Source organism: Elaeis guineensis, chromosome 16 (genome assembly GCF_000442705.2).
Source record: "Elaeis guineensis isolate ETL-2024a chromosome 16, EG11, whole genome shotgun sequence".
Lineage (NCBI taxonomy): Eukaryota > Viridiplantae > Streptophyta > Magnoliopsida > Arecales > Arecaceae > Elaeis > Elaeis guineensis.
This window is the reverse complement of record NC_026008.2, coordinates 36609082-36624032: the sequence shown is the minus strand read 5'-3', so window position 1 is coordinate 36624032 and position 14951 is coordinate 36609082. Positions and strand designations below refer to the sequence as shown.

The following is a 14951-nucleotide window of genomic DNA, read 5'->3' as shown; positions in this document are numbered from 1 at the left end:
TGTAACAAAAGCCCGTAGGGTGACCTGGTGTCGTGGTCTCGAGTCTCCCAATCGGTGGGCTGGTTCGTTTCGTAACTGGCACCTGCAGTATTGCTTCATCTGCAGCGCGCCAAACAGCCAACCTCTCTCTCCCTCTCCAAATCGTTCTTTTATTTGATTTGTGGCATCACCACCGGGTAATCGGGGGTGGGATATGCTCCCAAAACGCACACCTTCGCTAACCCTAAGCGTTCTCCTTTCCAACGGCCATCTCGGCCTTCTCTCTGTCGGATGCCTGGAACGCTGGAAACCTCGTGCCTTCTCCTTACATTATAAGAACTCTCTGTCGGCCCCGGCGAGATCCCAGTTCTGGGGTTTCGAAACCAAGAAGTCGTCGCGTTGATCAGGGTTTTATTTCTCTGCTCGATCGAAGCGTCGGCAACTCCCGGGGATTGTCGGTCATGGCGTCCTTCCGGCCGTTCCCCCCTCCTCCTCCCCCCCAGTCCTCCTTTCCTCCGCCGCCGCCCTCGCAGGCGCCCGCGCAGAACCAGAATCTCCTCCCTCCTCCCGTTCCCATGCAGCCTCCGATCGGCCACCGCCAGCCCTACCCCCGGCAACGCAGCTTCCTCCCCGCCGCCACCGCCGGCGCTGCTGCCCCTCCGCCCAATTACGGCCGGATCCCCCCCAACCACAGCTTCTCCGCCACCTTCAATCCCCAGAGAAATCAGCAGCAGGCTCCGCCTCCTCGGCAGCCTTATCAGCCGCAGCAGCAGCAGCAGCAGTACCCCTACGGCCCCCCCTTTCCTCCGGCGCCGCCGCTGCCATCCTCCTCGTACCCTCCGCCGCCGCCTCCTCAGCCGCAGCCCTCTATGTATTACCCTTCCTCTCAGTACACTTCTCAGTATAATCCTCCAGCCCAGCCGCCCCCTCTTCCCCCTCCGCCGCCATCCTCTCCTCCCCCGGATCCTTCCCTCCCTCCCCCGCCACCTCCCCCCGTCCCCCTCCATCCGTCCCACCCCCTCCCCCTCCTCCTTCCTCTCACTCGACCCAATCCATGCCCGCTAAAGAGGCCCCTCATCCCGGGCGTCAGCCGAAGCCCTCCATCCCACTCAAACAGCAGAAGCCCCCTTTGGGGTCCTCGGTGGCAGCACTTCCAGCAGGGAGGGATGCGGCCCAGCCGGGGGCCCCAAATGGGTCCTCTGGCAGGGTGGAGACGGAGGAGGAAAGGAGGGAGAGGGAGAGGAAGAGGAAGGAGTATGAGAAGCAGAAGATGGATAACAAGCGGCAGCATATGCTGAAGCACTCACAGGCCACCGTGCTGCAGAAGACGCAAATGCTGGCATCGGGCAATGCAAGGCCGCATGGCTCGATGGCAGGGTCGCGCATTGCAGAGCGCCGGACAACCCTGTTCTTGGGTGGGGAGAGGATTGAAAATCGGCTGAAGAAGCCGACTACATTCCTCTGCAAGATGAAGTGAGTTGCTTTCTTTTGTTTGGTTTTGGAAAAGATGAAGTTTGTAGATTTGCATATAGTACCGTGTTTCTTGTCTTATGTGTTTAGGATTATTTTTCTTATGAATTTTTAATTAATTGTTTTTACTCTGTATAAGTTATTAGTGAAGTAATCAGTGCTGGCAGAACTATTCTCTCGTGAGTTATGACCTTCCCTTGATAGGTGTCAATCTGTAATTGGGTGAACTGACAGATGGAAAGAGAAAAAAGTTTTTTTAATCTTTTAGACATTGCATTGGATAAGTTGAGGAAATTGTTCCAGATTATTTCAACATAAATATGCCTCTCTTTTTGATTTTTAGTGCCATATTTCATAATCAGAATTTGGAAGTTGATATATGGGTTAGAGTCACAATATTTAAACTGCAATGGAAAGTTCAGGACCTTCCAAGATTGTAACTTAGATTTGATCCTTCAAAAAATTTTTTATTCATTTTCAGGTGACACCCTAGTGGGCTGCTGTGAGATTAATGACAATGACGAGATGACCTAGATACTAAACTGGAAGGTCCACATTATGCTGGTCGAGTACTATTGGTGTGTATACCAAGATATTGCTAATGTGATTCTATGACTTTCTTGAAGTTGGTTTACCTTTTTTCCATGGTGTATTATTTAAAAGCTCTAGTTCAAGCAACTGAAGCTTTTGTGACTGAGTTTTCATCCCTATATTGTTGGGCATCTTGAAGCCTGACAATTCCATAGTGTTTTATGGAGGGCCTCCAAGTGGAATTCCTAAAGTTTGGCCTAAGCTTTATTACATCGAGACTCTAAAAGTTGTTTGGGTAGCAGAAGCAGTGAAACCAGGTGATGGGATGTGCTGATCTGTGCTGTACACCATATGGCACAGCTGCATGCCCAGGTGTGCAAGCTGGGGTAAAGTGGTACTTGTGCATGGCAGTGGGTACAATGTGTTGGCATGGGACTGCACATCACCTACGGCACCAGTGTCAGATCAAAATGGCACGCATGCTGTAAATCCTTATAACAAAAGATGTAGAAGGGGAAAATGAAGGATGGATGAAGATTATTCTCTATAGGTGCAAAATATTAAAGATACAAAAGGATAGTCATTGGATTCGAGCTCTCATGTTTACTCTTCTCCTTCATTTATACTTACCAATTCCAAAGAAATTTGAAATAGACTTGCACAGGGTCCATCATATTTACTATTTTTTACTTATGAATGACTAGAGTACAGAAATATCCCACCTCCAGTTATTTACTTGTCTAGGGCATGCTCCAGTGGTGTTACCATACAAATATTTTTCTTGAGTGCACGACATTAATCTTGGTGAAAATATAGCTGAAGTGGTCCAAAGACATTTGCAAAATTGAAGTGTTGCATAGCATTAATGGTCATTCTTCTTCTTCTTTTTTTTTTTTTTTCAATTGCAGGTTTAGGAATGAGTTGCCAGATCCAACTGGACAACCGAAGTTATTAGCTGTGAATACTGATAAAGACAGGTAAATATAGAACTTTCAGGACCCTAATGAACCATTGCTACATATTGTTTTTCATGCCAAAATCTCTCTCTCCCTCTCCCTCCCTTCAACAACCCACCCACCCACCCCACCACACCCCCCCCCCCCCCGCGCTCTTTCCTCTATATGTTCATTCATCATCATCATCATCAATTATTTTTCTTCAACCATGCATCAGATCAGCTATTTCCTTTGTGATGAATAATTATAATCTTTAGATCTTTTCAAATATAGAATTTGGTGTCTTTCCTCTTTTCAGTTTTTGTGGCTAGGGAGAGTCCTGCACTCTTTCATTTTCTCATTCTGATTAAATGTAGCATCATCATAGACTGTTCAAAGTCTGCATAGCTTTTCTTATATTGACTTGGAAACTTTTTGTTCATCTTATCAGCTGAGGATCTGGAGTTTGGGGCATTACTCCCTTTTCTAATGTTTACTTTTATAAACAATATGTTTACATTGTTTTCTTGGCACTATCATATCCTTGGTGAGTGTAATCTATGGATGTTGGCACTAGTATATAAACAATTGTAATTACCAATATCAGTCAATGATTGGATGAAATTTTACAACTTTATTGTGAATCAAATACTACTTGAAATGCATAAATAAAATTTCTCTAGTCCCTTGTTCAATGAATTTGTTTGATCAATGTGAGGTATCATTTTCTCCCGTGCACAGATGCCAATTTGGTGCACCTTATACCTTGCTCGCTAAGGTCGCAAAGGTCTAATTAAATTTTGTTATTTATTGAACTTTTTGAGTTTTATTTTCATATAAATTGGTACTATATCGAGTCTTAAGAGTCTTTCATTTAACTCTTTAACGAGTACATTATGTGCTTGTTATTTTCTTGTATTTGAGGATGGACTTCTGGGGCTACTTTTCTGCTTTTATGTCCTGTAGTGAGTATGATTATCATCTAAAGGTTCTATTTTAATCTAGGCTGCACTAGAAAATTTTTAAATCATTAGGATTGTGATTTGGGAAAAAAAAAACTGATAGACTTTTTGAAAGATGCTACAATCTCAAGCCTTCATTGTTGCGTTATCCCATGTGATTTTCGGTCTATCTCTACCCCTCTTTTTTTTCTACATGTATGAAACCACTTCTTTGTATTGTGCATCCCTTGGCCTACATTGTATGAATTTGTAATTTTCTCAGTTTTTCTACAATTGAGGCTATGTCTACCTTTTTACACATGACTTCATTTCTTATTCTATCTTTTTTCTTATATTACCGCATAACCACCTTAGTATGCTCATTTCAGCCACACATGTCTTACACATATGCTATTTTCTAGCAGCCCAACATTCTGTACCATAAAGCATTGATGGTTGTATGGTTGCCCTATAAATTTTTTTCTTTAATTTAGTATGTATGTATGTATGTATGTATGTATGTATGTATACATATGTATGTATGTATGTATGTATGTATGTACACACACACACATACATACATACGTACATACATACCTACCTACCTACCTATCCACCCACAGGTCAGTTCTGTTTGAATTGATCTTTTCTAAACTAAAACCAAAATCAAACCAAATTTTGAAAAAACCAATCCAAACTGAGTTGAAATTAACAGTTTGGGTCAATTTTGCAGTGTGATTGGTTTCCTTGCACGCCCTTGCTGCTTAATATGAAACTCTTAGATTCTGATGCCCTCCTCTAAAATTCCAACTCATGGATAGCTTCAATCTTAATTTCATCCACAAAGAATATATCAGCTATAAATAGAATGCACCAAGGAATATTATCCTGAATATGCTTGTTAAACTTATCTATAACTAGCACAAAAAGGTAAGGATTTAGAGTAGATCCTTAGTATAAACCCATTGTGATTGGAAACATATGTATTACCATCAATAGTTCTCTCCTCCATTGTACATATCGTTAATCACATTAATTTAACTAAAGAAAACTCCTTTTTTTCCAACAACCACCATAAGACTTTTCTAGAGACTATTACATGCTTTCTCTATATTTTTCTATTAACCTCTGAAGGAGTAAAATAGCTTCCATATTCGACCTTCTTAGAATAAAATCAAATTGGTTCTCTAATATTTTGTGTTACACCTCAATCTATCCTCAGTGATTCTCTCTTAAAGATTCATAGTATAGTTCATGAGTATAATACAATGGTTGTTAAAATAATTTTGAATATCATATTTGTGCTTATAAATTGGTATTATAATGCTCTGCCTATAATTATCAGGCATTTTCTTGGTCTTTAAAATCTAACTGAACAAATTAGCCAATCAAGTTACTCCTACATAAGGATGGCAATGCTTCACTTGTTTAACCCACTTAACATGATTCAATTTGTTGGAGGTCGGGGGTCACCTACTTAATAAAATGGTCAAGTTTAGGTTTGGATTTTTGACCCATTTATCAAACAGGTCTGGTTTGAGTTGACAGATCTTTGACCTAACTTGTATTCGACCTGCCCCAGATCTAGTCCGACCTGACATGATTGCGACCCCTATTCCCATGTCACCTAAACAGTTCCAAACCTCAATAAGAATTTCATTACCTACTTGAACATTTGATCACCACTTTTATCTCAGATACTCCAATTCTGTGTATACCTTAACCACTAAGGAGGAGGATTGCATTTATTATATAATTGTGAGTGGTTTTGGAGTTCACTGCCGGAGCAGTTGTTTTTTACTTGCTTATAGTATGTGATGTATGTCTGCATGGTTGCTTCTTGTATTCTTTAAAATTGACATATCTATTGCAGAAATGAAGTGGGTTTTGTATTATAACTACTTTAGTATACAGTTTAGCTGATCATTCTCTATGTTTTAATTTTTTTAGATATTTGATGTTGCTGCAGATATACCAAATATACGATCACATCATTAGAAAAAATGCACAAGCCCAGACTCTATGTTGAGCAAGATCTTGGGATACCTCTTGACCTACTTGATATTAGTGTATACAAGTAAGAGATCTAGCAATAACTTCACACTGGAACTTTAATTCCTTTTACAATGTTTTAGTTTCTTATTTGCATACTTACATTATTCTCCAGTCCTCCCGGTGTACGCCCTCCCCTTGCATCAGAAGATCAAGAGTTATTGCGTGATGATGGGGTAGCAACACCTATCAAACAAGAAGGTATAAAGAAGAAAGACCGGCCTACAGATAAAGGTGTTTCGTGGTTGGTCAAGACTCAATACATTTCTCCACTGAGCACAGATTCGACTAAACTTGTAGGTGTTATTGCTACATAGTGAAGGAATTATATGCTTTAGGTTCATTTTCAGTTTTGCTGCAGCTATGCACATGGTTGCTAATTCAATATGCATTGGCAATTCTAGTCTTTAACTGAAAAGCAAGCCAAGGAAATGCGGGAAAACAGAGAAGGAAGGAATGCTTTCTTGGAGAATCTTAACAACAGGTACACAAATCTATATCTATTGTTAACATGTTTCTTTAATGAAAGATTTTACTGTAATTAAGAAATTTGACATTTATTTTTGATAATTGCTTGAATTATCTATGTATCAGGGAAAAGCAAATACAGGCCATTGAAGAATCTTTCAAGGCAGCCCAGTTATCTCCTATCCATCAAACTAATCCTAAATTACAGGCTGTGGAGATTCTGCCTTTGTTACCTGATTTTGATCGGTATATTTCGCAAGTTATTGATAGTTATGTTCTTTATCATCATTATACACTTATGTTTTAGTAGATTCACCTGATAGATTGACTGTGTACATTGGGTTTATGGTTGCCCATCTGAGCATGTTATTATCTATTTATTTTGTCTACTCTAAATAAATAGAAGAGGGTGCTTCAGTCGCTTCAATTCTGGCAGGAGTAATAGTTAAAACAAAAAAAATCCTATGGATATCATGGGAGATCTTATATTCTGTTCTCAGTATTGCTATAATCTTCATTATCTATATTACAACTGTTGAGGTTGAACAAGCAAATTGAAACTTCTATGCTGCTTAGTTCTTTCACTCTTGCATTTTTTTTTTTGGTAGAAGTTGGAGCAATCTTGGAGCAGTCCTGTTCTTTCCACTATCACAAAAGAAACATTTGTTGCCTGGGTGCCAGACATATTTGTAGGGTGCCAGGCTATCATTCTGTGATGGATACAAGATCAATCTAGAAAAATATTCTGACAAACAGATTAAATCTTTGATGTTCCATTTTATTACTTGAAAGATGCACTAGTATAAGTAATGTTCCTCCATAAAGTGAGCAAACTTTTCTTTTTCAAGAACAAGCTTTAAGTAAACAGCAAGATTATTTTGTAGTTTATTTATTTAAATTCTGTGCATCTGTGTTTATTTGTATTCTGTGTCCAAAATGACTTTTTGTGTGACAAAAAGGTGTGGAATAATAAGTTTGCTAGATGATTTGACTGATCTAATTATGGGATCAGTTCATATTGGGATTCATTTTAGTTATGTTTGTACAGTTCCTTGTTGATCACTAACTTAGTTGACAACAATTTGCTGTACTAGGTATGACGATCGGTTTGTTATGCTAACCTTTGATGGAGATCCAACAGCTGATGCAGAGCAATACAACAAGTTAGACAGATCTATTTGTGATGAGCATGAATCACAGGTGAATCGTCTTCAAAATGGGCTCACATGTGTGTGTGTGTATTCACGTCTTGTAATTATGCATCTTTCTTTATGTTTGACACTAGATATTTGATAAGTCATACTTTATTTGGCTCTTATACTTACCTTTTTTTTGGCTTACCATTCCCTTCTAGATGGATGCAATTTCCTATGTCGGACCTTGCCTTCTTCCTAGGGGTGAAAGTTGATCGAATAATATCCGTTCGAATCCATTTTTGCATCCAAATCTATCTAGATATAAATAGAAATTTGAGCATCCAACTAATATCTATAGCCATATCCATATTTGTCAAAGAAAAATGGATATGGATATGGATAGGCAACTACCCGATCCGTATCCGAATATCCAATTTTATTTGTAACTATATTTCATTTTATATTGCACTCATTGACTTTTATTAACTTGATTTATCGTCCATTTAGTAATATTTTTGATTCTGTCATCATAAAGTTTAATTATCTAGCTTATATACGTACTTCTAGTATCTAATTTGTATTTGTATCCATTTAAAATAAAAATAGATATAAATTTTTGCATCTAACTAACATTCGTATCCATTTCTATTTTTATCAAACAAAATAATTTGGAATATGTATATACTAGTATCCAATCCGGCTTTAGCACTACAATTCTTCCCAATCTATCTAGACTCATTGTATGGAAATTTGGTAGTTACTCCTCAATTGAATGAGTAAAAAAATCAAAATTGCATAACCAAGAAAGTAAGTCTCTGCCTCCTGACTGCCCTAAGTTTTATGCTTGGCCCCTTTCCTACTAAGGATGCCTTGAGCTAGGATTTCAATACCAATCAGAGAGTTGACACAAGGTTGCGAGCTGGTCTGAAGACTCTGAACACATTTTATCTTCAACTAATTGTACCGTGAACATTAAAGCAGACTCCACATAGATGGGATTAGTCTGCTGATTGAAGTTGGTTATATCAAATTGTTTTTGTAGAACTATTTTTTTCCCAGTAACAAATTAATTTTACTTTGCATTTTGTATTATTTCTTATTGTACAAACTCCCTATATTGATGGATCAGATACTAGAAAATCTTCCCTTATTGCATTGTGGTGGCTGCTTTGTATGCAATTTGGATTCATCCTGTTACTCCATCTTATGTGTTCTCTGTGCTTCCATCATATTAATTGTGTTTTATCATTTTGCAAGTGAAATCTTATGCATCTTACTTGTTGTGTGCTGCTAACATAGAAACATCTTTTTTATTTCTTTTGCAAAATAGAAGCAGGGTGCTTCTTTATATGTTTCTGATGGTAATTTGACTTCGCTATTTTCAAAAAATGGACTTGGTTGTCAGTGGTCCCAGTTTACTGCAATATTAATTAGCTGTAGTTCTTTATGTCAAAAGATTCTTCTTTCTGTCAATGGGGGCAAATGTTGTCAGTGTTTGGTGTGTATTCCATGGGTAAAGTAATGCAGTCATGACATTATTCTTGCATCGTCATTTTGTTTAATTCTTTACTTGCTCCACTCTCAGTGCATGTTATGCTCCTTCACAGGCTATAGTGAAGAGTTTTGTAGTAAATGGTTCAGATCCTACAAGACCAGAGAAGTTTTTGGCATACATGGTTCCTGCACCTGATGAGGTATTGTGTTACTGTTGTTCCCACGCTTAATACCTATCATGAAGCAGAGTTGGAAAGCTTGCTGTTTCATTTTGTGATAGTTCGAAATACTAGCGTATTATCGTGCAGAATTATATATTATTGAAATTCAGCACTTATTCTTATCATTTTTCTGCATACATGTGCATAATGACAGTGTTCCTCTGGCTTATTTTTGGCAGCTGTCAAAGGATATGTACGATGAAAATGAAGAAATATCATACTCCTGGGTTAGAGAGTATCATTGGGATGTAAGTAGCTTGTATGCCATCATATATTCCTTCTTCTTCTTCTTCTTCTTCTTTTCTAATGCACATACAGGAATTTTGGGTTTACATTTGTTTTTCCATACGTGGAAGCACTAATTGGAAAAAAATGACATGCTGAACTTGACTTTTTTTTTTCTTTTCTTTTATGGTTATAGGTAAGGGGTGATGATGCTCATGACCCGGCAACTTACGTCGTTACTTTTGACAACAAAACTGCACGATATTTGGTAATATTAGTTTTTTTCATTATGTTACTGGGGGGTGATATGGTGGTCTTGATGTATGATAAATCTTGTTATGCAGCCTCTACCCACAAGGCTTGTTTTACAAAAGAAGAGGGCAAAAGAAGGAAGGTTTGGAGATGAGATTGAGCATTTCCCTGTGCCCTCAAGGGTGACTGTGAGGAGGAGATCAGCTGTTGCTATTGGAGAATTGAAGGAATCTGGAGAAATATCTGTGAAAAAAGTATGGTATTTCACCTTTCAAATTCAGATAAATTGCACTTCTCGCCAAATCTGTTAAATTTGCACCTATTTAGAATTTGTCATTGCAGAATGATGTGTCAAAAACTTCATAGTGAATTATCAGTGCTAGGCATTTCTTTCTAGGAAGATATGAAAATTGAAACTCGTATGGTTTCGAGCTAAGGTTAATATTAGTTCTGCACTTTGCATTTTGCCGTTTGTCCTGCAGCTAATATATCATTTTGGCATGTCATGGTTGTAGATATGTTATTAGCTTGGGTACTAAGTGATAGATATGACAACTCTGGTTAAAGTGACACATGGGCATGTGAATGTTACAAGTCAGTACATAAGTATATCAATATATAAATCTTAGGTACTGGTTTATGATTTCGTAGGACCACTTTTCATCTGGCTCTTTGGCCTATTTGTGCCTCCAAGATGAAGTGGGCTCTATACATCAAAAGATGTCATCTTCTCCCTTCATCTATACTCTGAGTTTAGGGGCCTTTTGGAGGCTTTCTTGTTGGTAGCATGAGCTTATGTCACTTGGACCCTCCATTTTAAGCTTTCTACAAGTGTTGATGCTTTTGGTCACTTTGACACAGCACAACATGACATGCTAGGCACTCCACTTTGGCTGAAGTTAGCAGAAAGTGTTCAATAGTTGGTACTTTTTCTGGGTGTCATGCAGGGGACTTGTAGTTTTAAGCACTGGACATTTTCCGTGAAGCATGCTGAAGGTTTTCTAGACACTTCAAGGCTGAGCTGAAGCATCCTTATTTTTTCAGTACGAAATTATCAAGTGTATGGACACTTCAGGCAGAGTGTCTTTATATTTCTAATATAAAGTGATCAAGCATATGGACATTTTATGTGCCATTATATTTTTAATATTACGTTATCACAATCATATGAACACTTTAAACAAAATATTGTTATGTTTAAAAATAAATATATCATAGTTAGTTATCAATTTAAGTATCTTAACGCACCTTAACTAGCTTTAAAGAAACCTATTAAATTTGCAAACTCATGATTACACCATTGAATTTATTTGTTAGATATCATCTATAATTCTAGGTTTTTCTCTTTTTTCAAATAGGCCTCAAAGCACACAAACATGTGTGCTTACATATTTATGTAGTGTGTGTATGCATGTATGGATTTGTGCATGTATGTCTCTTCATGTGTATGTGTATGTATACATGGATGTATGTATGTGTGCATGCATGTATATGCCATGTCTCCATGCCTAGGTTTTTAGAGGCAGCCATATGCGACAATTGAGGACACTTAGACACTCAGCATAAGTCTCTAGGTAACCCTACTTAAATTGTGACCAGCAGGGTAGAATCAACAGATCTTCTTCCTACCTGCCAACTGGCCATATGCAGATGTCACACGAGCCCCCCTCTTCTACTTTAAGAATTTGGTGCCTACTTCTGGATGACCGATATCATGTTGACAGCTGGTTGTAAAATCGATTTAATCCTTCCCTGGAGCCCTTTCAATATCAGTTTATGCTTTATAGACTATTGGCAACACCATATTTTATGCTTGGGTGGTGATGATAGTGTTTGTTTATGATTTTCTCCAGTGTTACACAGGAAGCGCATACATTATGCATCATGGAAGTACATTGTGCTGGACGAAGAACATGAATCACGCATGATACATGCATCATCCATGATACACGTGTCTTGCTTGATGCATGCTTATTCATGTATACATCCATTCTTGCATGCACACACCCATACGGATGCAACAAACAACTGAGTGAATATGAATATGTGCATATGCATTCTTGTAGGTGCTGTTTACAGGCATGTTTGGGTACCTGAGTATTATTTGCACGTCTTTGCTTATACAGACATCGATATAGGGACATTTCTACTTATACATCTGTCAGTCTTGTGTGATAGAGGAAGGGAGGAGGACTTGGCTTGGGGTGAGTGTGAACATGCATATGAAATCTATTTACATGGAATTTACTATATCAACGTACCACTTTGTGTCCCTCCTTTTCTCCATTGGAACTTTACTAATAGAATGTTAAACTTGGTCTCATCATTTTAGTCACTTTTAAATGGAAACTCTGCTCTTCATAGATAATCATTTTTGGGAATACAGACATTATCTGCCACCACTCTGGTTTGAACCTGAGGCCTCTCACTTAGAGAGATGGGTACCAACCTCTTCAAGATAATCAAAGAAGAAAATTTTCACACTACTGTTCACTTATTCCCCAACAGTCTATCCACCTTTTTGCTTATCTCTTCACCACCAAATTATAGGGATCTTAGCTTCCTACTCAAAAACTTCCAATCCACTAAAATACCTGGGCTTCTTCAAAACTAATTAGTACCAGTAAGTTTCATGTAAATGCTAGATAAAACTTTGGAGCTTTCTTCTTTGTTTTTCTTGGACCGATTCATTAATGTTTGCAAGGCTTTTTAGGTATGGTCACCCAATTTCATATGCCACGTATGCCTACATGGGTTCCTGCTGGGATTCTAGACCTTTTCTCCATTTTATTTCTTCTCTCTTCTATCATGTTATTGAGCACACATGCCTTGTTGGGTTATTTTTAAGAAATCAGAGCCTGGTGTTTCACATTCCTTGCTAGGCGTTTGCATTGTAACTGGAGAGAAAAAAATATAAAAATATAGCTGATAAATAGAAACAAAGGCAAAACAAAAAGTCTATTTTATAACACTTTCTTGCTCTATCTTCCAGTCCCCAAAGTCAAGGTGTGAGCACTTTATTGTCACCATATCTGAACTCAGATTGTTTGATATTCTGCTGTCTGTACTTAAGCAAGGACCCTTGGTGCACTGCTGTGGGCTGTAATTAGGCAACATCAGTCTGATTTCTATTTGATAATATCATCATCCCCGTATAGTCTGTGTCATAACCTCACAATCTAAAGAAGTGGTCATGATGGCATGTACTTCTACAACTACCTGCTACATGCCCAGTGTACTCGTAGAATATTTTTGGCATCCAAGTGCAAAAGTGGTGATAGAAGAGGAGAGTTTTTGGGATGCATAGTGCTGATAATTGTTGAAGCCACATATCTGTGTATGCAGTCTCTCTCTCTCTCTCTCTCTCTCTCTCTCTCTCTCTCGCTTGCTCACCCTGGTGGAAAGGGGGAGGGAGGTTTTCAACATTGTCAACCTTTGTGAAATAAAACTCTTATTGATCAATCTACTGAACAATCACACTAAGAGTGGTATTTACAGATTGTGATGACATCTGTAATTGAGGTGCTCGGAGATGTAACTAGGTGTATTTCCATCTGGCTTCGTGTACAAGACCCTTCGAACTGTTAAACATTTGTTCATGTGGTAGCCTTAATTTTTTTTTATAAAAAAAAATACAAGTTAATTTTCATAGTTTGACCACATGCACTTTAAAAGTTTGCAGTGTATAAAACAATTTTATTAAGGATATTTAAAAGGCTGATTTTATCAATTATATCCTTGGGGATAATTTTTTTCCCATTTAATACCAGCTAAGTGCCACTGATTTTGAATCCTTCATTTTTTTTCTTGTTCTTTTATCTTTTTCTGAGGAGTACATTGTTTCTTCATCCATTGCTGCTGCCATTCTAGTTACTTCATTGATTCACTGAGCATGCCAAGAAACAAAAGTTATTAGAAGTAAAATAAAATGTTAGTGTCTTTATATATATTTTTTTTTCACGTTGATGATTCATATTACAATTATCTCCATTTGTGTTCAATATGTCTCTTGACATTTTTCAGGATCAGATAGATATTATGAGTTCAAAGCGAGGAAGGTTTTCAAGGGATGATGACTTTGAAAGACAGCATCAACTTGCACAAATGGATGATGTGGATCAGTTCAGCGGGGAGGAAGACATGTCTGATTAGTTACTAGCAACGAACCATCTCATGTAAAGAATATTTATATGTCAAGAGATGCATGGTAATGGACTATTGTTAATCCAGGCGGAGATACAGAGGCACATCCAACCACCATAGATGTTAGCTGAGGTGGTAGTGTTTCTCCATATGTTTGTTCCAATTATCAGGCATGTGCTTACAAGTGATGGTTGGCCTTTTTGGTAATAAATGAAACTTGATTTAAAATGTTGCAGGTATTTGCAATTGTATCGCTACATGTTGAATTTATTCGTCATGATAGGTCCTATTCTTTTTTCACTTGGTTTCATGTAAATGGAATGAACTTTTAGAGCCCTTTAGGTGTTTTTTTCTTAATCACCAGCTGGTCCTCGCATGGAGAATCTCCTTCAATTTTTACAGAATTCTTTACCTTTAATGAGTTAAGGTCTACCTACTACTGTTAATTACCATGTCTGTGAATCTGTTCCGCCACCACATTTGCTACCCAGATACTGCTTAAGGAGTAGGAATTCTAATATAGGTAAACATTTCTTAATGTAAAAGGCAATAAGTTCTCTTTTTTTAAAGAAAATAATGAAATGCTGTTTAATTGGCAAATAAATCTATTTGACTCAAGATACCAATGAATAGTTTTCTAGTTGTTCAACTTCTCCAAGGGATAGTGAATTAGTTGTTTAATGTGTAAAGCCCTGAAAAAAATGATTCTGTTATTCTCATAATATATCATATTTAATGTCAATGATTTTTTTTTTAATAACAATTGTTAGTTAATGAGTTATTATTTTTCCTTAAAGCTTTTTAATTAATGGTAGCAATTTATGGCTACTGATACTTTTTAAATTAGCTGGCCAGATGAGTGAAACAATTAGTTGGGGGATTGTTTTTCCTGACCCTACCGAGAATTAGAATTTTAGTTGGGAGAATCCTTTCATGTTATTTTGCTCTCCCATTTCATAGCTTCCCTTGAGTTTTGCAGCCCCTTCAGCTTGTGATTGCACAGGGTGGCATTTCATGCAGTTATCTGAAGAATGCATGGTGACAGGGTGCTGTTCTATATGATACCTTCTAGAGCAATGGAACTTGCTATGGGTGCATATTGTT

General features: G+C 37.9%; 1 protein-coding gene across 1 annotated transcript; it reads left to right on the top strand.

Moving 5' to 3' along the window:
- The first annotated feature begins 14 nt into the window (after positions 1 to 14).
- LOC105059535 (protein PAF1 homolog) lies at positions 15 to 14075 on the top strand. The gene is given in 13 exon segments (XM_010942862.4): positions 15 to 975; positions 978 to 1452; positions 2889 to 2957; positions 5826 to 5933; positions 6024 to 6204; positions 6313 to 6392; positions 6503 to 6622; positions 7471 to 7576; positions 9120 to 9206; positions 9407 to 9475; positions 9649 to 9720; positions 9797 to 9958; positions 13728 to 14075. Coding segments are annotated over 13 exon segments (2193 nt in total). The 5' UTR covers positions 15 to 440; the 3' UTR covers positions 13857 to 14075.
- The last annotated feature ends 876 nt before the right edge of the window (positions 14076 to 14951 follow it).